The 24425-nt window shown below is 40.7% G+C and overlaps 2 protein-coding genes across 2 annotated transcripts in view; one reads left to right on the forward strand and one right to left on the reverse strand.

Annotated features, from left to right (window-relative positions):
- Positions 1-1251: 1251 nt before the first annotated feature.
- On the forward strand, positions 1252-4004 carry spryd4 (SPRY domain containing 4). Its single transcript, XM_061904597.1, has 2 exons — positions 1252-1415; positions 2218-4004. The coding sequence occupies exons 1-2, from the start codon at positions 1292-1294 to the stop codon at positions 2760-2762; spliced, it is 669 nt and encodes a 222-aa protein (XP_061760581.1). The 5' UTR covers positions 1252-1291; the 3' UTR covers positions 2763-4004.
- Positions 4005-4705: 701 nt separating this feature from the next.
- Positions 4706-24425, reverse strand: part of LOC133555109 (glutaminase kidney isoform, mitochondrial-like) — a 61363-nt gene continuing 41643 nt past the window's right edge. Inside the window, exons 8-18 of the mRNA XM_061904596.1 lie at positions 16757-16789; positions 16631-16689; positions 16487-16553; positions 16354-16404; positions 12627-12803; positions 12421-12552; positions 12253-12345; positions 9139-9200; positions 8644-8720; positions 5627-5690; positions 4706-5562 (exon numbers count right to left, since the gene is read on the reverse strand). Coding sequence (XP_061760580.1) covers positions 5406-5562; positions 5627-5690; positions 8644-8720; positions 9139-9200; positions 12253-12345; positions 12421-12552; positions 12627-12803; positions 16354-16404; positions 16487-16553; positions 16631-16689; positions 16757-16789 — 972 coding nt within the window. The 3' untranslated portion in view covers positions 4706-5405. The remainder of the gene's footprint in view (positions 5563-5626; positions 5691-8643; positions 8721-9138; positions 9201-12252; positions 12346-12420; positions 12553-12626; positions 12804-16353; positions 16405-16486; positions 16554-16630; positions 16690-16756; positions 16790-24425) is intronic.

A 24425-nucleotide genomic window follows, 5' to 3' on the forward strand; every position in this document is an offset into this window, starting at 1 on the left:
GAGATTGATGTCAGTTTTTGATACAGTGCCGTCTGAGGGATTGAAGGTCACGGTCATTTAATGTTGGTTTCTGGCCATGCCGTTTACGTGGAGTGATTTCTCCAGATTCTCTGAACCTTTTGATGATATTATGGACCGTAGATGTTGAAATCCCTAAATTTCTTGCAATTGCACTTTGAGAAATGTTGTTCTTAAACTGTTTGACTATTTGCTCACGCAGTTGTGGACAAAGGGGTGTACCTCGCCCCATCCTATCTTGTGAAAGACTGAGCATTTTTTGGGAAGCTGTTTTTATACCCAATCATGGCACCCACCTGTTCCCAATTAGCCTGCACACCTGTGGGATGTTCCAGATAAGTATCTGATGAGCATTCCTCAACTTTATCAGTGTTTATTGCCACCTTTCTCATCTTCTTTGTCATGTGTTGCTGGCATCAAATTGTCTTTGTAGCATATTCAACTGAATATGGGTTGAAAATTATTTGCATATCATTGCATTCTGTTTATATTTACATCTAACACAATTTCCCGACTCATATGGAAACGGGGTTTGTATATATATATATATATATATATATATATATATATATATATATATATATATATATATAATTTCAGTTAATTCTAGCTATAAATATACTCTTCCCTCCTTAGCATCGCCCTCACCCCCAAGGAGGTCTCAAGGTTGGCAAGTATAAATTAACTGGGAAATATAGTGCAGAACTCCAGAGTACAGTATCACAGTGATGTGTTGTAGCAAATATAATGAAGATAGATAGGTGGGGCAGTATAGGGCAGTATATAGTAGAGTTGGCGTGCCAGTAACTTGAGGGTTTCAGGTTCGATCCCCGCTTCCGCCTTCCTAGTCACTGCCGCTGTGTCCTTGGGCAAGACACTTTACCCACCTGCCCCCGGTGCCACCCACACTGGTTTAAATGTAACTTAGATATTGGGTTTCACTTTGAGTCTCTAGAGAAAAGTGCTATATAAATATAATTCAAAATTCAAAGATAGCCAATGATAATATATTTGAGACTGGGAATTAGTACGCAGTTGAGGATATTTGACAAATACATTCAGGAAATGCAGAATTTAAAATTTACCTCCGCGACCCCGAAGGGAAAAAGTGGTAGGAAATGGATGGATGGATGGAAGGATGGAAGGATATGGTCATTTAGAACAGGGTCGAGCCCCAGTTCCTTTCAGCAGGTGGCGGTAATGAGCACAACGAGTTGCTTGCCGACTGCCAATAAATAAACAAAGAAGAAGCTGAGCACGTGAGCAAGGAAACATGGCGTCGTCTCGTAATGTCACTCGTGTTTATCTCCTGGTGGGGCGGACACTAACTCCAACACAACACATACAAACTACCAACTTGCCAGCGAGGAGATTTTCCGCCACGTCGACAAGAAATGGTGAGGTTAACTTAGCTGCTCAGATGTCAGTGCAGCGACGCGGACTCCCGTCGATGTTTTCTTGACCTCACAGGACGGAAGCCGCAGGAGTCAAATTGTAGTTTCCTTGAGTTCTAAATTGTACTAATAAGAGTATCTTACGAAACGTAGTCATCTAAAATTAAAATTGTGAAGCTGCAAACCTTTAGACAACTTATTGATCCCTTTTGTAGGAACATAATTCGTTACAGCAGCCACATTTACAGAGTAAGAATACAAATTAGGGGTACTGAAATATTTTTAAATCTAAAAGTCTGTAGTTGATCCAAATGTGTATGCTGCCATGTGAGATTTAGAAATGATATGTCCCACAGGCCAGCACAGTGGGAAAGGGGTTGGTGTGTCTGCCTCACAATACCAAGTAGTCCTGGGTTCAATCCTGGGCTCGGGATCTTTCTGTGTGGAGTTTGCATGCTCTCCCCGTGAATGCGTGGGTTCCCTCCGGGTACTCCGGCTTTATTGAAGTATTATTCAATAAATATATTTTTAAAGGATTTTTGAATTGTTGCTATTTTTAGATTTTAAAAAGAATGTCACGTACCCCTTGGCATACCTTTAAGTACCCCCATTTGAGAACCACTGCCCGATGGTGTGAACAGGGCCAACATCACGTGTTGGCCCTGTGATGAGGTGGCGACTTGTCCAGGTGTACGCCGCCTTCCGCCAGATTGTTGCTGAGATAGGCTCCAGCCCCCCAAGGGATAATGGATGGATGTCCCAGAGGCTGTGATTGATAAAAAATAAATGTACTTTCTGTGTGTAGGTCTGCAGTTCCGTCTGGACGAGAGGACGGCTCACAGCAGTTTGGACATCTTCAAGAAAGACACTGGCGTCATCTACCGCATGCTGGGCCTGGACCCCAGCCACGTGCAAACCAACCCTGAACGTTTCCGAGACTGGGCAGTCGTGTTCGGCGACGAGAAAATCAGCAGCGGGCGCCACTACTGGGAGGTGACGGTCAAAAAATCTCAGGAGTTTCGCGTAGGCGTGGCCGAAGAGCTGATGTCCCGTGACGACTGCGTGGGCACGAGCAGCTCCTCGTGGGTGTTCGGCTACGCCCAGCGCAAGTGGTTCGCAATGACCAACAATAAGATTGTTCCAGTGTCCCTGGTAGGCAAGCCCGACCGTGTGGGCATCCTGCTGGACGTTGAGGCGGGTCTTCTGGGGCTGGTGGACCATCAGGGACCCAGGATCATTCACACAATGAGTAGTCAGTTTAAGACTCCGCTCTGCCCTGCTTTTGGACTTTGGGATGGGGAGCTGATCACACACTCAGGCATGGATGAGCCTCACGGCCTTAAGCGATAGCTTCAGTGCAACTGCCCTAAACAGCAATAATATACAAATTCACCATTTATGGCTTTAAAACCACTCCGATCTTCTGCATGCTCATTAATATATATGATTAGGGGTGTAACGGTAGGTGTATTTGTATTGAACCGTTTCGGTACGGAGGTTTCAGTCTGGTTCGGAGGCGTATCAAACGAGTTTGTAAGCTAAAGTCTCAACAAGCTGCTCTGCTTTCTGCCTCTGTCTGAGCACCCAGCGTTGTCCCGTCCACACAACCATCTGATTGGTTACATACAAAGCCAATCAGCAGTGCGTATTCAGAACGCATGTTGTCAATGCTTCAGCGTCAAGCAGATGTGTTTAGCAGCGGACATCTTACTCTCCCCAAATTATAAAAAACACTTCCCAGTCACAACTATTACTAACATCTCCATGAGCCCCTTGACCTTCTAGAAACTTAAACTGCAGCTCAGCTCGCTCGCAGTTCTCGCTTGAGGTGAAGGCTAATTAGCTTTTAGCGTAATGTTAGCTCATTTTGCTATGTGCGTGCGTGCGTGTGTGTGTGTGTGTGTGTGTGTTAGGGGCAGCAAAGCCCTGTCTGTTATTTCACATGAACTAACATGAAGTCCATGGTGTTTAGGGATGAATAGTCTCTCCTATGGCTATTGTACTATTTTTTCAGCTATAATAACATAAATCATTAGTAATGTAGCAGCCTACTTTTGAATGGCAGAGTCCCTGCTATCCCATGTTGACAAAAATATAACATTTACATAATAAATGTCAAATACAGGCTTCCCAAATGCTGTAATAAATTAAGCATGATTTGACTTGAAACTGTTTAATGTTGCACTTTTTATATGTAGAAAGGTTTTGTCATTTTGTTTAATCAAAGCAACAACTTGAGGCAGTTCAATGTGGATTAACGTGGGCAGAATTATTATAGTGTTCCCAATGTTAAAAGGATAAAGCCATTGTTTACAAATTTGGTGAATAAAAAAAATAATTTTTTGTTTTCTTACTGTACCGAAAATGAACCGAACTGTGACCTCCAAACCGAGGTACGTACCGAACCGAAATTTTTGTGTGCCGTTACACCCCTATATATGATGCATACTGAGACTTTGAGTGAGTAAAATGTATTCACGTCTATATATTATCGAGAAAACAAGATCGCCAAGTTCATTTTTGGTGCTACCCTTGCAATATTGTCAATACTGTATATTGTTTATTAAAATGGCATCACTAAAACTGTCTAAACATCTATTTTCTTTACATCATTATGACTCTGGTAACCAAAAATATATAAGAAAATATTCTTGTGGTATCTATCTTTAATGCGGACATCTGCTTGGGGTCACCGATACTTGTAGGACTTTCTTTTCTGTAGAATATATATTTATTTTTATACCAGCTGAGATGTTAAGAAGAGTATATAAAAGATACAAACATGTCAAAAAGGTTCTTGGAGAAGGTTTGCAAGGAAACTTCACAAAAATGTCATGACCATGGTGGCTCTTTGGTTGAGAAGAGTCAGATATGTTTTAACTACTGTATTCATGCTTCTGGCCCTAGTTTAACTCATTTCTTTATGCACTGAAATGAAAACTATTGGTCAATACCAAAAATTAGGAAACCATTGCCAAAAACTGAAATTATAATGCCAATTATTATTATTATACCATCTATCCTTTTTCTACCACTTATTCCCTTCTGGGTCGCAGGGGACGCTGGAGCCTATCTCAGCTACAATCGGGTGGAAGGCGGTGTACACCCTGGACAAGTCGCCATCTCATCACAGTATTAATATTATTATTATTAATGTTCACTTGACTTTCTGTTGGAAGGTGTTCACATTTGACCTATGGTGAACCATACTGGCAGAACAAATGTACCCAAGAAAAACAAGCGTGAATGCACCCATGGATTAAAAAAAAAAAACGGACTAAAACTCAAAAACATAAATGGTAATATAATTTATTGTAACCACAAGTGCTTAAATGTGAATGAGATATGAACAATTGAGCAAACAAATACTATTATTTTGGAATACAAAGTAGTGGTAGCCATATCATTACCAAAATATGCTGTACCTCCATTTCACAACATAACAGTTAACCAAAATAAAAGGACAAGGTGCATCATACTCGCCTCCAATCAGCATTAGGAACATTGATTTAGGGAGCGGGGGGGGGATAAAACCCCCTAATATCTATGCATCGATCAATCGTAATAGGGATTTTCCTATTTAAAAATAAATAAGCACAACAATTGGATACAACACAAAAATGCCTAATCACACATTAAATTAAACATCCGTTCACAGTACAGCACTATACAATTACATGAATAATGACATGTTATGTAACCCTGCATCGCATTAACAGACATCCTAAAATCAAACATTCACCACTAGGAGTGAACAAAAAGTGTCCATCTATATTGTTCTGATGATGAGGAGAAGGAATGGGATTAAACAAGATCTGCTTCAACCCACTCCTTTTCAAACACGTTGAGATGTAAAACTGTTAACCTTAGTTTGTGCACAAATGTAACTTGTTACGCATATCCGGAATAAAATGAACTGAGCTAGTCCGTCACCCTGTTTCATATTGCGCCACCCAAGTGCTTTACTTGTATTTTAAAAACTCTTCTGCTCCTTTACATGACGCTCTTCAGCGTGTCCATGGCAACCTTCTGCTCCTCCTTGAAGCTTGATGAGTGAACATTGGCGTAGACAAGCTGGTACTGCTGCAGGATGGTGGCGATGACCTGATGGCCAAACTGCCTGGCGTCGTCCAGGGGAGTGTTGCCCCATCTGCCATTGGACACCATTAGACACACCCCATGGTTATATTTGCTGCCTCGTATAATGTAAATACCTGTCTTTGATGCAAGGATTCACTTTACATTCCTCAGTCAGGAAGACCACGGCATCTGCGTGACCTAGAAAAGAATGTGAGTTTAGTTTGAAATACAATAGAACCCAACTGTGATGCATTTGCTAATGGGCCGCACAGAAACATAAATTAATTTATAAAGTACCGCTGTCCCACTAAACACATCAATAAGCTTGATAATAGATGTATATTACAACTCCTTTGTTATAGTACAGTGGTTCTCAAATGGGATTACGCGAACCCCTGGGGGTACTTGGGGGCGGTATAGCTCGGTTGGTAGAGTGGCCGTGCCAGCAACTTGGGGGTTGCAGGTTCGATTCCCACTCCCGCCATCCTAGTCACTGCCGTTGTGTCCTTGGGCAAGACACTTTACCCACATGCTCCCAGTGCCACCCACACTGGTTTAAATGTATCTTAGATATTGGGTTTCACTATGTAAAGCGCTTTTAGTCACTAGAGAAAAGCGCTATATAAATATAATTCACTTCGCTAATTCACTTCACTTGAAGGTATGCCAGGGGTACGTGAGATTATTTATTTTTTTTAATCTAAAAATACAAACAATTCAAAAATCCTTTATAAATATTTTTGGGGGAATAATACTTCAACAAAATATGAATGTAAGTTCATGAACTGTGAAAAGAAATGCAACAATGCAATATTCAGAGTTGACAGCTCGATGTTCTGCGATTAGAGCGACTTGTCCAGGGTGTACTCCGCCTTCCGCCTGATTGTAGCTGAGATAGGCTCCAGCGCCCCCCCGAAACCCCAAAAGGAAATAAGTGGTAAAAAATGGATGGATAGCTCGATTGTTTTGTGGACATGTTCCATAAATATTGATGTTAAAGATTTATTTTTTTAGTGAAGAAATGTTTAAAATTAAGTTCATGAATCCAGATGGATATCTATTACAATCCCCAAAGAGGGCACTTTAAAGGCCTACTGAAATGAGATTTTCTTATTTAAACGGGGATAGCAGGTCCATTCTATGTGTCATACTTGATCATTTCGCGATATTGTCATATTTTTGATAAGGTTCGCAACTTTTGGTCGGTAATAAAAAAGCCTTGCCGTTACCGGAAGTCGCAGACGATGACGTCACAAGGGTGAGGGCTCCTCACGTCCTCACATTGTTTATAATGTGAGGACGTAAGGAGCAATTTCCCCATTAATTTGAGTGAGGATGAAAGATTTGTGGATGATGATATTGATGGCGAAAGACTAGAAAAAAAAAAAATAATAAGAATAAAGTTTTTTAAAAAAAGGCGATTGCATTGGGACGGATTCAGATGTTTTTAGACACATTTACTAGGATAATTCTGGAAAATCCCTTATCCTTCTATTGTGTTGCTAGTGTTTTAGTGAGATTAATTAGTACCTGATAGTCGGAGGGGTGTGTCCACAGGTGTCTTGACGCCAGTCTCTGAGGGAAGTCGACGGCAGCTGCATGGACGGCGCAAGCTCAGCTGATCTCCGGTACGAGGCGACTTTTTACCAAAATTTCCTCACCAAAACCTGCCGGTTGACAGGTGGTCGGGAACCATGTTCGCTTGACCGCTCTGATCCACAGTAAAGCTTCACCTCCGGGAATTTTAAACAAGGAAACACCGTGTGTTTGTGTGGCTAAAGGCTAAGCTTCCCAACTCCAACTTTCTACTTTGACTTCTCCATTATTAATTAGACAAATTGCAAAAGATTCAGCAACACAGAGGTCCAGAATACTGTTTAATTGCGCGATGAAAAGAGACAACTTTTAGCCGCAAATGGTGCTGCGCTAATATGTCCTCTACAGTCCGTGACGTCACGCGCACGCGTCATCATTCCGCGACGTTTAACAAAAAACTCCACAGGAAATTTAAAATTGTAATGTAGTAAACTAAACCGGCCGTATTGGCATGTGTTGCAATATTAATATTTCATCATTGATATATAAACTATCAGACTGTGTGGTCGGTAGTAGTGGGTTTCAGTAGGCCTTTAAGTTGATGATTACTTCTATGTGTGGAAATCTTTATTTGTAATTAAATCACTTCTTTATTTTTCAACAAATTTTTAGTTATTTTTGTATCTTTTTTTTTCCAAATAGTTCAATAAAGACCACTACAAATGAGCAATATTTTGCACTGTTACACAATTTAATAAATCAGAAACTGATGACATTGTGCTGTATTTTACTTCTTTATCTCTTTTTTTCAACCAAAAATGTTTTGCTCTGATTAGGGGGTACTTGAATTAAGAAAATGTTCACAGGGGGTACATCACTGAAAAAGTTTGAGAACCACTGTTATAGTAAATGGGACAATGCACCTTAATGTGCCAGATCGTGGCCCAAGATAAATTTTTCCATGCTCTTTGTTTTTTTTTTTGCTGTTTTTATCTGCCACACGTAGAAAGCCGGTCCGTGAAAATAATGCATGCATTAAACTGGACCCTGGTGGAAAAAAAAGGTTGCGAAACCCTGCATTAGAACACAAAAAGTACCACCTCAGAAAAAACACCTTATGACCCACATTATGTTAAATAGGTTATACTTGTATAGCACGTTTCTACCTTCTAGGTACTCATAGTGCTTTTACACTATTTCCACATTCACCCATTCACACACTGATGGCGGGAGCTACCATGCAAGGCGCTAACCACGACCCATCAGGAGCAAGGGTGAAGTGTCTTGCTCAAGGACACAACGGATGTGACTTGGATGGCGGAAGACGGGGATCGGACCAGGAACCCTGAGGTTGATGGCACGGCTGCTCTACCAACCAAACCACAACATTAAAATACAGTAGCATTGTAGGCCAAAATATTCATTAAAAACAAGGCAGGGGTTTTACATAACAAGTATGTTGAATATTTGTGGCCACCTTAATATTACACAGTTTGAACAATAAAACTGCTTGAATATAGAAAAATAAAACACCAATTAAGTGATACTTTGGCGTACCACAGTTTTAGAATGTCCGCATTAGAGGACAAGGCATAGACAACTTTAAGTGCGTCACCTTCTGAGGCGGCAATGTGGAGAGCTGTGCGAGAGTCGTAGTCTCTCTGCTCCATGTCTAAAGATGAAAGCGCAAACCTGGAAACAAAAAAAGGAATTTGTGTTTTGGTATCTGAATTGCACTGCTCAGCAAATCTGACGCTCAGTAACGAGCATTCATCATGTCGTTTTATAGTTGAGGTGTGTCAGAAAAGTTCCAGAACTGATGATGCATTCTCAACCGGAGGAACATTGTCCTCTGTGGAGTTCTTGCCACAGACCATGAAGCAGCAGAGAGTCTTGCTTCAGTTTGCGTGCGAAAAGAGGCGAGCGTTGGATCGGGGAAGTGCATTAGACTCCAAGGGGAGTCTTTTTTGAAGGAAAAAACTTGTAGTTTGGATTTGAAATAAAGCTTTTGTGACACAAGTCCTGGAACTTTACTGACATACCTCATATTTCTATGAAATCACTTGACTCCAAACTTTCACAGAAGAAACCTACTTATTGCGAATGTTACCTCCTCAGAGCAGACACGTCCCCGCTGTAGGCCGCAAACATTAAGTTTACCACCCACTTGTTCTAGTCGTAGGAAAAAACAACATTACAAGATAATTATAAACATATATACACTAGTATTATACATTTATAAGCATATATATATATATATATATATATATATATTAGGGCTGTGAATCTTTGGGTGTCCCACGATTCGATTCAATACCGATTCTTGGGTCACGATTCGATAATATATCTATTTTTTCGAGTCAGTATTCATTCAATACATAGGATTTCAGCAGGATCTACCCCAGTCTGCTGACATGCTAGCAGAGTAGTAGATTTTTTTTTTAAACTTGTATAATTGTAAAGGACAATGTTTTATCAACTGATTGCAATAATGTACATTTGTTTTAACTATTAAACGAACCAAAAATATGACTTATTTTATCTTTGTGAAAATATTGGACACAGTGTGTTGTCAAGCTTATGAGATGCGATGCAAGTGTAAGCCACTGTGACACTATTGTTCTTTTTTCTTATTTTTATAAATGTCTAATGATAATGTCAAAGAGGGATTTTTAATCACTGCTATGCTGAAATTATAACTAATATTGATACTGTTGTTGATAATATTCATTTTTGTTCCACTACTTTTGGTTTGTTCTGTGTCGTGTTTGTGTCTCCTCTCAATTGCTCTGTTTATTGCAGTTCTGAGTGTTGCTGGGTCAGGTTTGGTTTTGGAATTGGATAGCATTGTTATGGTATGGCTGTGTAGTGGTTTGGTGGATTGATAAAAAAAATGAAAATAGATTTTTTTTAAATGAGAATCTATTCTGAATCGCACAACGTATTTGAATCTATTTTTTCCCACACCCCTAATATATATATATATATATATATATATATATATATATATATATATATATATATATATATATATAATGTCTTGATTGGATTATCCAGAGAATAGTGCTCGATACCGTGGTAGAGCGCAATATGTAGGTGTGGGAAAAATCACAAGACTACTTCATCTCTACAGAACTGTTTCATGAGGGGTTCCCTCAATCATCAGGAGATTTTTAATAGAAGCATTCACATACAATGGTTTATATAGGGCACAGAGTGGGTGGGTACAGGCAGGCGTAGGGTGTGGTGATTGGCTCATGTGTTACCTAGGAGGTGTTTCCGTCTGTGGCGGCATGTTGAAATGATTTCACTGCGCTTGTTGAGGGATGATAGATCTGGATGATGTATAATGAACAGTTTCTCTTTCAAGCATAGGTTGCATCTTTTATTACCACTGTTGTAAGGTGTGCTGGATGCAAGAATTTGCCATGTTATTGAATATTCAACATTATTGTCTTTGAGGTTCCAAATGTGTTTGCTGAGTTCTGTAGAATTCCGCAAAGTCTGGTTTCTAAAGGAGGTATTGTGATTATTCCATCTTGTTTTGAACGCTCCTTCGGTTAATCCTACGTACGTGTCGGATGTGTTAATGTCCTTGCGAAGGACCACAAACCCAACTTCGCAAATAACCCAACATGCCACCTAATAAACCCAACTAAATCCGAAATAGGAAAAATCAGCAAAATAATCCTGGACAGAATCAACACAAAAATCAAGGACAAAACACCACTCAATGGAGATATACAGCAGCAGTAATCAAATGGTTTAACAACATCCAAGACAAACAACAACACAACTTTATCTCCTTCGACATCGAAGAATTTTACCCTTCCATCACGCAAGACCTACTGACCCAAGCACTAAACTTCGCCTCGGACTACGACTCAATCACAGGCAACGACAGAAACATCATCATCCACGCAAAGAACTCCATACTCATCCACAACAGTACACCATGGCAAAAAAAGAACAATTCAACATTTGACGTTACTATGGGGAGTTTTGACGGAGCAGAAACATGCGACCTCATTGGGAGTTTCCTCCTCTCCCAGCTTGCTAGCCTCAACCTGAACCTTGGTATTTACCGTGATGACGGACTGGCAGTGTGCCACGCCTCGCCAAGGAGCAGCGAGAACACCAAGAAGCGCATATGCCAAATCTTCAAAGAAAACGGCCTACGGATCACGATTGAAGCCAACAAGCAAACCGTCAACTTCCTCGACGTCACTTTCAACCTGAGAAATAACAGCTACCAACCATTCACGAAACCCAACACAACACTCCAATACATGCACCATGACAGCAACCACCCACCCACCACCACGAAAAGAATACCTACCGGAATTAACAAAAGGCTATCGATGCTGTCATCTAGCAAAGCTGAATTCGACCAAGCAACCCCCCCGTACCAGAAAGCACTTGATGAAAGCGGATACAACTTCACCCTCACCTATGAACCCACGCCAGGAAACCAACCAAAAAAGAGCAGAAAACGAAACAACATCATCAGGTACAATCCACCATTCAGTAAAAACGTCTCAACCAACATCGGCCGCAAGTTCCTCACTCTGATCGACAAACACTTCCCCAAAGGCAACACCCTAAGAAAAATATTCAACAAGAACAACATTAAATTGAGCTACAGCTGTATGAATAACACACAACAAATCATTTCAAACCACAACAAAGCAATTGCAAAAGGACTGTCTGCCCCCAGACTAAACGACTCTGAAACCAATAAGGAATGTAACTGTCGCAAGAAACCTGATTGCCCTCTCAACGGAGGGTGCTTACAGACATCAGTCGTTTACCAAGCAAAGGTAATACGCCTGCCTGTACCCACCCACTCTGTGCCCTATATAAACCATTGTATGTGAATGCTTCTATTAAAAATCTCCTGATGATTGAGGGAACCCCTCATGAAACAGTTCTGTAGACATGAAGTAGTCTTGTGATTTTCTCCACACCTACATATACATATATATATACATATATATATATATATATATATATATATATATATATATATATATATATATATATATATATATATATATATATATATATTAGGGGTGTGTGAAAAAATCGATTCGAATTCGAATCGCGATTCTCACGTTGTGCGATTTAGAATCGATTCTCCTTTTTTATTTTAAATCGATTTTTAATTTTTTTGTGTATATATATATATATATATATATATATATGTATATACTTCTGAACTCACCGGATCATCATCTGTTCGTCGTCTAGGATCATGCTTTCTGGTGAAATGTCTCAAGTTGTCATAGTTGTGGAAGTTAAAATGAGAGACCAGCTCCTAGAAATGCAAAATGTTCTTTCAATATTCACTAGGACCATCTGTTGACACCTAAAAGATGCAAGTGTCATGTACCTGACAGAAGTAAATTCCTCGCACGCTGTTCCCAAGGCGATCCAAAGGTGGGGACCAGCACATCATGCCCATGATGTTGGGCACCACCAGGAGGACGGCACCTGAGACCCCAGACTTGGCAGGTAAGCCCACCTGAAAGTGAAAACATATGCAGTTAAAATAAGTGAATAACACTTGGGGTGAATACTTTCAAAGCAGGGACTCACGTGGAAGGCAAACTGTCCGGAGAAGTCGTACATCCCACAGGAATGCATGAGGCTCAATGTGTTCCGAACTGCATCGGTGCTCAGCACACGCTCGCCTGTGATGGGACAAATGCCGCCATTGGCCAGCGTGGCCGCCATGACGCTGCCTGACTCACACGTGACCTCTATGGAGCACAGCTGGGAGGAAAAAATACCTAATCTCTTACATTTGAAAATAATTTTGCTTTCCTATTTTAATGGAAATTATTTTACCTTTATGAACAAAAGAGAGAAGATATTATGATCATGTGTATGAAGATCTCGTGTGACAGTCAGGTGTCAAGAAGGAAGCAAAAAAACTTTAGGATTGATGTTATATAACACCCATAATGAACACAAAGAAAAAAACATACATGGAAACAAGTTGGGGCAGAACTATCATTTTTACAAAAATATTTAAACACCACAGGAAAACATTATTTAAAGAAATATTTGTTGGTTTAGCTTTGTTTTGTTTTTAACGTACCTTTAAATTAGCGCTTTTTAAAGTTATTTTTTATTGTACTGTACAAATGTTTCTTATTTATCATCGTTGACTTTTTAGCATTTGAAAATCTTTATTGTTTCTTGTCACACCCTGGTGAGGGATGTCTTGTGTCGGTTTCTTTTGTTATGTGAATTGCATGTTTTATTTTGATAAGTAACTCCTCTTGTTTCAGATCACTTGCCCTTCCTCTTGTGTCATCAGTCTGACGTCATCCCTGACCCCTGATTGTTTCCACCTGTTTCCCAATACCTTCATGTGTCATATAAGCCCACGCCTCCCCTTATTCTGCGCCAGATTGTCTCAAGCGTTCGTGCCTGTCTTGCGTCCATGCCCATGTCCATGCCTTGCCTCGTCCCATGCTTATTTTCCTGGATCCTGAATTCCCACGCAGCTATTTTGAGTTTGACTTTTCTCCTCCTCAGTAGAGTGAATTTTGTTATTTATTTTTTTCAACCGAAGTGATGAGTTATTATTTTTTCCTACAGTTCTTTCTTTCCTCAAATTTTTTGATTGATTTTTTTGTTAACCATTATTAGATTAAGATTAAGTGTCGAGATTTTCATAGTCATTGTTTTATTCCTCCTGTTGGAGCGTTTTATGTTGATAAGTTTTATAGAAGATATGGCGCAAATTATAGGTATTAGTCTTTGTTTTTGTATTTTCCTCCTTTTAGGAATGATTTTCGGTGTCACAACATGGCTTGGACAAGGATTGTTTTTTCGACGCAGATGAGGATCAGCACGAGCGAGGCGTGGACGTGAGTACGTGACATTTATTTAATAAACAAACAACAAAATGCGCTCACAATATAGGTACACAACTTGGTTACACAGTACAAACGTGAAACAAAAACACCTGCTCGATGGCATGAAATGATGGACATAAACTAAAGGACTTCACACAAAAACAATTGGCTATGAACTATAAACAAAGAACAAGAACAAGAAAGTTTGATCATGTTACGCCTGTACTGGCTCACCTGCACTGGCTTACTGTGCACTTAAGATGTGACTTTAAGGTTTTACTAATTACGTATAAAATACTACACGGTCTAGCTCCATCCTATCTTGCCGATTGTATTGTACCATATATCCCGGCAAGAAATCTGCGTTCAAAAGACTACGGCTTATTAGTGATTCCTAGAGCCCAAAAAAAGTCTGCGGGCTATAGAGCGTTTTCCGTTCGGGCTCCAGTACTCTGGAATGCCCTCCCGGTAACAGTTCGAGATGCTACCTCAGTAGAAGCATTTAAGTCTCACCTTAAAACTCATCTGTATACTCTAGCCTTTAAGTAGACCTCCTTTTTAGACCAGTTGATCTGCCGCTTCTTTTCTTTCTCCTATGTCCCCCCCTCCCTTGTGGAGGGGGTCCGGTCCGATAACCATGGAGGAAGTACTGGCTGTCCAGAGTCGAGACCCAGGATGGACCGCTCGTCGGGACCCAGGATGGACCGCTCGCCTGTATCAATTGGGGACATCTCTACGCTGCTGACCCGCCTCCGCTTGAGATGGTCTCCTGTGGACGGGACTCTCGCTGCTGTCTTGGATCCGCTTTGAACTGAACTCTCGCGGCTGTGTTGGAGCCACTATGGATTGAACTTTCACAGTATCATGTTGGACCCGCTCGACATCCATTGTTTTCGGTCCCCTAGAGGGGGGGGGGGGGGTTGCCCACATCTGAGGTCCTCTCCAAGGTTTCTCATAGTCAGCATTGTCACTGGCGTCCCACTGGATGTGAATTCTCCCTGCCCACTGGGTGTGAGTTTTCCTTGCCCTTTTGTGGGTTCTTCCGAGGATGTTGTAGTCGTAATGATTTGTGCAGTCCTTTGAGACATTTGTGATTTGGGGCTATATAAATAAACATTGATTGATTGATTGACTTACTTGGACAAAATGAACAGCGTAGCAAGGCATGAAGCAGATAAACTAGGGCGTGAAGGAGGTGCAGCATGGGTAGCGTGTGTGCGAGTGTGTGTGAAGATCCCAGAATGAAGACAAGAAAAAGAGTGACTTAAGTAGCTATGATAATTACTGAAAACAGGTGTGAGGCTGAAGACAGGGACGTGACATGACAGGTGAAAAGTAATGAGTTGGGATGGAGACGAAAACAAACCAGGAAGTGCCAAGACAGAACTTAAATGTCCAAAAAACTAAACTTAGCCTGACCAAAACATAAACTTACAGGCGTGACACTCGGTTATTAATTTTTTTGGAACCTTTTTCAACAACAGTTTTTGTTATTTGGAGATATTGTATCACTCTGACTCTGGAAGTGAAAGAGCCGTCAAAATAAAAGTCCTACTGAGTATCCCTACTCTGCATCTGAGTTCATTCTTTTGTCCAAGCCTGACATTTCTATATGGTTGTAATCTTTTTTTCACCGAATTGATAGAAATGACCTTTTGTGTAGTCAGCAACTTTGTTTCCATGTCTTAAGTAAGGTTATAAAGACAAAAAAAATCCCCCAAAGCTGAAAAAAAGTATAAAAATGATTAGGAGTGATCAAAAAAAATAAATTCACATTTCACGGCAACTCTACCAACCGGCATAGCTCGGTTGGTAGAGTGGCCGTGCCAGCAACTTGAAGGTTGCAGGTTCGATTCCCGCTTGTGCCATCCTAGTTACTGCCGTTGTGTCCTTAGGCAAGACACTTTACCCACCTGCTCCCAGTGCCAGCCACACTGGTTTAAATGTAACTTAGATATTGGGTGTCACTATGTAAAGCGCTTTGAGTCACTTGAGAAAAGCGCTATATAAATATAATTCACTTCACTTCACATTCTAATTGCAATTTTTTTTTGTTCGGATTCTAAATCGATAAGATTTGTTGTATTTGTTTTCTTAATTAATTATTGTATTTTTATGACTTCTCAATTGCTTTTGTAAACTTCCATCCTTACTACTGCATAGCTGGGTTTGGGTTGGAGTTGGGGTTTCTCTATATTCTTCTATGAGATTGATTATCATTCTGTGATTTTTGTACATAAAAGTGTTTTAATGCCAACACTGTGTCATACCTAAGTCGTAATTTGTCAGCAGCCCATAGAAGCCTTTGTGAGATTTAACCTGCTTTTTTTTGTAATCCAAATAATACATGGTGAATCAAAAATGGATTCTGAGTCTAATTGGCACCCCGAGAACCGTGAGGTGCTTAAAAATTCCTACCTCTAAAATTAATGTGACAGCGACAGTGGTTCCCTCACCTGAAAGTAGAAATCGAGGGCCGCAATCATGTCAGCGTTGTCAGGGAAGCACTGCAAGTCCAACATGCTCACGTCAGAGATGTCACTCACGTGAGACCTTTCATTGACAACAACTTCTCAAAACACGCCTCACCTTTTTTTCCTTGAGGTAATAACCAATCGCAAAATTTCTGTCGCCCGTCTCTCTCTCCGACTGGAAGCTGGGAGAAAATCATAGACAAAGTTGGCAAACCAAATCTGAGTGCACAGCGGATCCAGCTTTTCTTCTGGTACTCACGTTGCGTTGCTGAAGCCCACATACTCTGCTCCAGCTGTGCGTTTCAAGAACTCCATTATCTGCAAACGACACAGGCGATGACATGGAGGCGACACTGCAGTAGATGGAAGCAGAGCTTGTACTTACGTAGTCAAACCGCTCTGCTTTATTTGAGTCAGGCTGTCAGGAAAGAGGAAAAAAAAAAAATCAGTGAGAAGAAAAAACGTTCATTTATTCCCCTGAAATAGTGCAAAGCATACACCTTACACTGAGACATTAGACCTTGCATCTGGTTATGAATTATTGTTGATCTTTTCTTCTTATGAATGTTATTTTAACCATAACTACATTTTATTTACTTTCTGAATTTTTGGTGAAACTTGTGTGTCCAATTCTCTGTTTTACATAATTACAAAGTTCTTTCACAATACTTTTATATAGCACTCCCTTTTTTTTTTTTTTAACAAATTTGACATGATTATTCTAATCAGGGCTTCACGGTGGAAGAGGGGTTAGTGCGTCTGCCTCACAATACGAAGTTCCTGCAGTCCTGGGTTCAAATCCAGGCTCGGGATCTTTCTGTGTGGAGTTTGCATGTTCTCCCCGTGAATGCGTGGGTTCCCTCCGGGTACTCCGGCTTCCTCCCACTTCCAAAGACATGCACCTGGGGATAGGTTGATTGGCAACACTAAATTGGCCCTAGTGTGTGAATGTGAGTGTGAATGTTGTCTGTCCATCTGTGTTGGCCCTGCGATGAGGTGGCGACTTGTCCAGGGTGTACCCCGCCTTCCGCCCGATTGTAGCTGAGATAGGCGCCAGCGCCCCCCGCGACCCCAAAAGGGAATAAGCGGTAGAAAATGGATGGGATGGATATTCTAATCAGTCTCTGTTGAGTCTGCCAGCCCTACAGATGGCAGTGTTTGCTTACTTTGACTGGTCACATGATGTCCTGGTGCATTTAGTAATGTAAACACTCCTGCCTGTGGACAAAAATTGGGAAGTCCTAAACAAGTTTTCAACCGACACAGATGTTAACAGAGGGACTTAAAGGGGAACTGCACTTTTTTAAAATTTTGCCTTTCATGATTCACAGTCATGAAGGATACGATGAGGGATGGATTTTTTTTTTTAATGCATTCTAAATATTAAATACATGTCAATAAAAGTCATTGGAAGGTCCACTATTTGGCCCATAAAATTCAATAAATACCACACTCCATTTACATTTTCTGACTTGAATATTAACCAAGTTTTAGTGATATTGTTATTATAAGTGCTAACGCAGACGAATAATTTAGAGCGGTGACGTAATCACTTTCGTTTGTCCCTATTTTTACATCATCGAGTGACCTGCTGCTTCCTCGCTTCCCTGCTCCCTGTACGTTTACTGTACTTCATAAATCATGCATCTCACTTGAAAAGTAGATGGCTGAGATAATCCGACAAGTTGGGACACTTTGACAGCCATTTGGGACCCGAAAATGTCGACAAGAAAAGCGCTTGTTCCCCTTGCCTCCCCGCCCTGTTTCTTTATTCAAATGGTAATATATGGCTATCTGAGCAATCGGCATCCTAGAGACAGCAAACCTTGTACAGCAAGTTATGTATTATTTGTTGGCTCTCATAAAGTCAGCAGTGAGCAGCAACCAGTGATTTTGTTAAAAAAAATAGTGAACGTCGTAATGCGTTTTTAAAATTAGTGCGCCGCCTATGTTAGAGTACCAATGATTGTCACACACACACTAGGTGTGGTGAAATTTGTCCTCTGCATTTGACCCATCCCCTTGATCACCCCCTTGGAGGTGAGGGGAGCAGTGGGCAGCAGCTGTGCCGTGCCCGGGAATCATTTATGGTGATTTAACCCCCAATTCCATCCCTTGATGCTGAGTGCCAAGCAGGGAGGCAATGGGTCCTATTTTTTTTATAGTCTTTGGTATGACTCGGCTGGGGTTTGAACTCACAACCTACCGATCTCAGGGCGGACACTCTAACCACTAGGCCACTGAGTAGGTATGCTTAAAATTATCCATCCATCCATTTTCTACCGCTTATTCCCTTTTGGGGTTGCGGGGGGCGCTGGCGCCTATCTCAGCTACAATCGGGCAGAAGGCGGGGTACACCCTGGACAAGTCACCACCTCATCGCAGGGCCAACACAGATAGACAGACAACATTCACACTCACATTCACACACTAGAGCCAATTTAGTGTTGCCAATCAACCTATCCCCAGATGCATGTCTTTGATTGGCTTAAAATGATCGAAATACTAAATATTAAATATTATTATAAATGTGCCCATTACTACATTACTTATACAGTATACTTACATTATGTATATAAAACCTCTAAGGAGGTGTTTGGATATTTTTTAAGGGTCTCTAAAGGCAGACATGAAAAGCTCTCATTGGCTCCATTATAAACAGACTTTTAATCAAACTATTTAATATTTAAAATGCATTAAAAAAAAATCCATCCGTCTTCATGTCTTTCATAAGGATTTTGAACAGTAGGAAAAAATTCAAAAAAAAAAAGTGCAGTTCCCCTTTAATTGATTCTTTCTGGTCATTTGAAATTATTTGCTCTGTTGTGCTATTGATGTGTGTTTTTAGCACTCCAATCGTACCGAGAACGGCAGTAACTCAAACTTTTGATTTTCTCTCTCTTGAACATGACTTTAACTGTACAACAAACTCATAACCAGTCTTTTCCCCCCCAATTTTATTAACTTATTAGTATTTAATTATAACACCTTTTTCTGTCCTCTATCACTGCATAAGCAATCTGTCCATTGCTACTATTTCTGATCATGTTCTTTAATTAGACAACAAATTTAACTGACAAAATCCAAGCACACCAAACATACTTTTCAACATGTAAAAGATATGGATGAATCATCACAATAACAGTGCTTTTATTATTATTTTTTTGTTTTTGGGCCATTGGTCACCAACCTTTTCGAGCCCATGATCCTTGGTCTCAACAAAATCTACCACTGTGTCAGTTATATAACACATGGTTGTCTTTTACATTAACACCGGAAGTAGTAAAACCAGCTGTTCACCTGGCTGGTTTATCATGTGTTATGAAGAGGGCATACATGGGGAAGTCATTATTTAACTACCGCCTCGTTTTATCATATATTACTGCATTCAATGTTTGGATTTGAACTCACAATAAATTAACACGAAAACCGTGCTCTAGAGTAGTGTTCACAGACTCCAGTATTTGGCTCAATAGCTGCCCGTCACAGGTGAGCGATGACGGTCATGATTGAGTGAAGAATTATTTGATTGTTGGATACTCGAAAATGTCCGATGCGTTGTAACAATCAGGCTTAAAGGCCTACTGAAATGAGATTTTCTTATTTAAACGGGGATAGCAGGTCCATTCTATGTGTCATACTTGATCATTTTGCGATATTGCCATATTTTTGCTGAAAGGATTTGGTAGAGAACATAGACGATAAAGTTCGCAACTTTTGCTCGCTATCAAAACAGCCTTTCCTGTACCGGAAGTAGCAGACAATGTGCGCATGACGTCACTGGTTTTAGAGCCCCTCACAGCCTCACATTGTTTACAATCATGGCCACCAGCAGATAGACCAATTCGGACCGAGAAAGCGACAATTTCCCCATTAATTTGAGTGAGGATGAAAGATTCGTGGATGAGGATAGTGAGAGTGAAGGACTAGAAGAAGAAAAAAAAGACGAGGGCAGTAGGAGCAATTCAGATGTTATTAGACACATTTACTGGAATAATTCTGGAAAATCCCTTTTCTGCTTATTGTGTTACTAGTGTTTTAGTGAGATTATATAGTCATACCTGAAAGTCGTAAGGATGTGGATGTGGTCTCTGACGGAAGCCACGGGGGAGCCAAGAAAGTCGCAGCTGCCTCTTTGACAGACAGCTGCAGGAGGAACGACACAAGCTCCACTCATGTTTACGGTAAGAGCCGACTTATTACCACACATTTCTCACCGAAACCTGCCGGTTGACATGTGGTAGAAACATGTGCTCTTGACCGCTCTGTTCCATATTAAAGCTTCACAACAAACAAAGAAACACAGGCTGTGTTTGTGCTGCTACAGCCGGCTGCAATACACCGCTTTCCTCCAACATCTTTCTTCTTTGACTTCTCCATTATTAATTGAACAAATTGCAAAAGATTCAGCAACACAGATGTCCAGAATACTGTGTAATTATGCAATTAAATCGGACGACTTTTAGCCGTGATCGGTGCTGGGAGAACATGTCCGCTACCACCAGTGACGTCACGCGCACGCGTCAACATACGCGTCATCATTACACGATGTTTTCAACAGGATACCTCACAGGAAATTTAAAATTGCAATTTAGCAAACTAAACCGGCCGTATTGGCATGTCTTGCAATGTTAATATTTCATCATTGATATATAAACTATCAGACTGCGTGGTGGGTAGTAGTGGGTTTCAGTAGGCCTTTAATGCATTGTTGCAGCTCGATGATTTATGAGCATGTTATGCAAAGTGCGTTTGCAAGACCAGCGAGTCTGGAGCGCGGGCATTTGAGGCCAGGGGGTTTGGCTGCGGTGTCAAGAGCCGCGGGATGCGAGGCTGAAGCGACAGAGGGGTGTTAAAGGGTTGAAATGCTTGCCTGTTTGGATTGTGTTGGTCATTCTGCGGGTGGGGATGTGTCTGATGTCATATTAATGTAATATAATATTTTGTCTAATATTTTCGTCATCAAACGATAGGGTTCCAAAGATCAACTGGTCAATCGCGATCGACAGGTTGGCGACCCCTGCCATAGGTACAGAATTTTCGTCTCGTCCAGAATTGCTATTGAGAAGCTAATAATATTAATGAATTTATCTGTTTGAGTTACATTTTTTTATATATGCTGCCGACGACTTTTCTTTCCATTCCTGTCACAAACTTTTCCATCTTTCTGCCTCTGCTCGGTCTGTAGTCCAGTGTACTTGCAGTAGTATGTACTTACTATCTCTTCTTGGGAGTAATAAGTACACGTGTGTTTATGTGTACTTAAAGGCCTACTGAAATGAGATTTTCCTATTTAAACGGGGATGTGTCATACTTGATCATTTCGCGACATTGCCATATTTTTGCTGAAAGGATTTGGTAGAGAACATTGACGATAAAGTTTGTAACTTTTGGTGCCGAGAAAAAAACCTTGCCTTTACCGGAAGTCGCAGACGATGATGTCACAAGGGTGAGGGCTCCTCAAGTCCTCACATTGTTTTTAATGGGAGCCTCCAGCAGCAAGAGCTATTCGGACCGAGAAAACAACAATTTCCCCATTAATTTGAGCGAGGACGAAAGATTCGTGGACTATGATATTGATAGCGAAGGACTAGAAAAAAATATATATATACAGTATATAAAATAAAATAAAAAGTGACGGTTGATTGGCAACACTAAATTGGCCCTAGTGTGTGAATATGAGTGTGAATGTTGTCTGTCTATCTGTGTTGGCCCTGCGATGAGATGGCTACTTGTCCAGGGTGTACCCCGCCAACCGCCCGATTGTAGCTGAGATAGGCGCCAATGCTCCCCCGCGACCCCAAAAGGGAATAAGCAGTAAAAATTGGATGGATGGATGGATGGGCTCTGGGCGGCGGCAGTGTGAGTGTTTCAGATGTAATTAGACACATTTACCAGGATAATTCTGGAAGATCCATTATCTGCATATTGTTTTAATAGTGTTTTAGTGAGATTGTAAAGACATACTTCAAGGTCGGATGGTTGCGGTGAACACGCAGTGTCTCAGAAAGAAGCCGAGGAGCCAAGCTCACAGCTGCCTTTTAAACAGCTACTGCAGGAGGACGAATAATCCAATGATGTCTCCGGTAAGATATATATAACAATTTTCTCATCCAAAAACATGCTGGTTGACATAGGGAAAAATGTCCGCTTGACCGCTCTGTGTTAAAAACAAAGAAACAGACTGGGTCTCGGTGCTAAAGACAGCTGCAATTCACCGCTTTCCACCAACAGCATTGTTCTTTATAGTCTCCATTATTAATTGAACAAATTGCAAAAGATTCAGCAACACAGATGTCTAAATTACTGTGTAATTATGCGATGAAAAGAGACGACTTTTAGCCGTAACTGGTGCTGAGCTAATATTTCCTGACAGTCCGTGACGTCACGCGCACGCGTCATCATGCCGCGACATTTTCAACAAGAAACTCCGCGGGAAATTTAAAATTGCAATTTAGTCAACTAAACCGGCCGTATTGGCATGTGTTGCAATGTTAATATTTCATCATTGATGTATAAACTATCAGACTGCGTGGTCGGTAATAGTGGGTTTCAGTAGGCCTTTAATACTGCTACTATGCAATCGTAGAAACTGCTACTGCTAACTTTTATTAGGTAGGAGTAGTAAGTACTTACTACATCTACTGGGTAGTAGTAATAAGTTCACATGTGTTCCTGTGTACATACTACTACTACTGTGTAGCACTGGTAAGTACACATGTTCCAGTGTACTTACTACTCCTACTGCTTTTCACTAATAGATTCACGTGTTCGTGTGTATTTACTACTGCTATCAGGTATTAGTGGTAAATACTATCTCTACTGGATAGTAGTAGTAAGTACAAAGGTGTTGCTGTGTACTTACTACTTCTACTCGGTAGAACTGTTGATTGGATTGAGCACCGCTGCCGACTCGCAGCAGGCTTGTGTATCGTTCTAACACGAATACTAGAGTATATACATAAAACATAAAATATCCTCAGCTGCTTGCCAACTACAGTGGGGCAAAAAAGTATTTAGTCAGTCACCGATTGTGCGAGTTTTCCCACTTAAAATGATGACAGAGGTCTGTAATTTTCATCATAGGTACACTTCAACTGTGAGAGACAGAATGGGGAAAAAAAATCCAGGAATTCACATTGTAGGAATTTTAAAGAATTTATTTGTAAATTATGGTGGAAAATAAGTATTTGGTCAACCATTCAAAGCTCTCACTGATGGAAGGAGGTTTGGGCTCAAAAGGTCACCATATATGGCTCCATTCATTCTTTCCTTAACACGGATCAATCGTCCTGTCCCCTTAGCAGAAAAACAGCCCCAAAGCATGATGTTTCCACCCCCATGCTTCACAGTAGGTTTGGTGTTCTTGGGATGCAACTCAGTATTCTTCTTCCTCCAAACACGAGGAGTTGAGTTTATACCAAAATGGATACATGGATGATACAGCAGAGGATTGGGAGAATGTCATGTGGTCAGATGAAACCAAAATAGAACATTTTGGTATAAACTCAACGCGTCGTGTTTGGAGGAAGAAGAATACTAAGTTGCATCCCAAGAACACCAGACCTACTGTGAAGCATGGGGGTGGAAACATCATGCTTTGGGGCTGTTTTTCTGCTAAGGGGACAGGACGATTGATCCGTGTTAAGGAAAGAATGAATGGGGCCATTTATTGTGAGATTTTGAGCCAAAACCTCCTTCCGTCAGTGAGAGCTTTGAATGGTTGACCAAATACTCATTTTCCACCATAATTTACAAATAAATTCTTTAAAATTCCTACAATGTGAATTCCTGGATTTTTTTTTTTCACATTCTGTCTCTCACAGTTGAAGTGTACCTATGATGAAAATTACAGACCTCTGTCATCATTTTAAGTGGGAGAACTTGCACAATCGGTGGCTGACTAAATACTTTTTTGCCCCACTGTACCTGGCTGTCCTCTGAAGGTAGTTTTTAATATTCAATATATAAGAACATAAATGTTTCTTTGCCTAATATTATTACACAATTGCATATGCATTTGATTATTAGGAAAAATGTTCTTTGAAATCAGA

The sequence above is a fragment of the Nerophis ophidion genome, linkage group LG06, assembly GCF_033978795.1.
Source record: "Nerophis ophidion isolate RoL-2023_Sa linkage group LG06, RoL_Noph_v1.0, whole genome shotgun sequence".
NCBI classification, from domain to species: domain Eukaryota; kingdom Metazoa; phylum Chordata; class Actinopteri; order Syngnathiformes; family Syngnathidae; genus Nerophis; species Nerophis ophidion.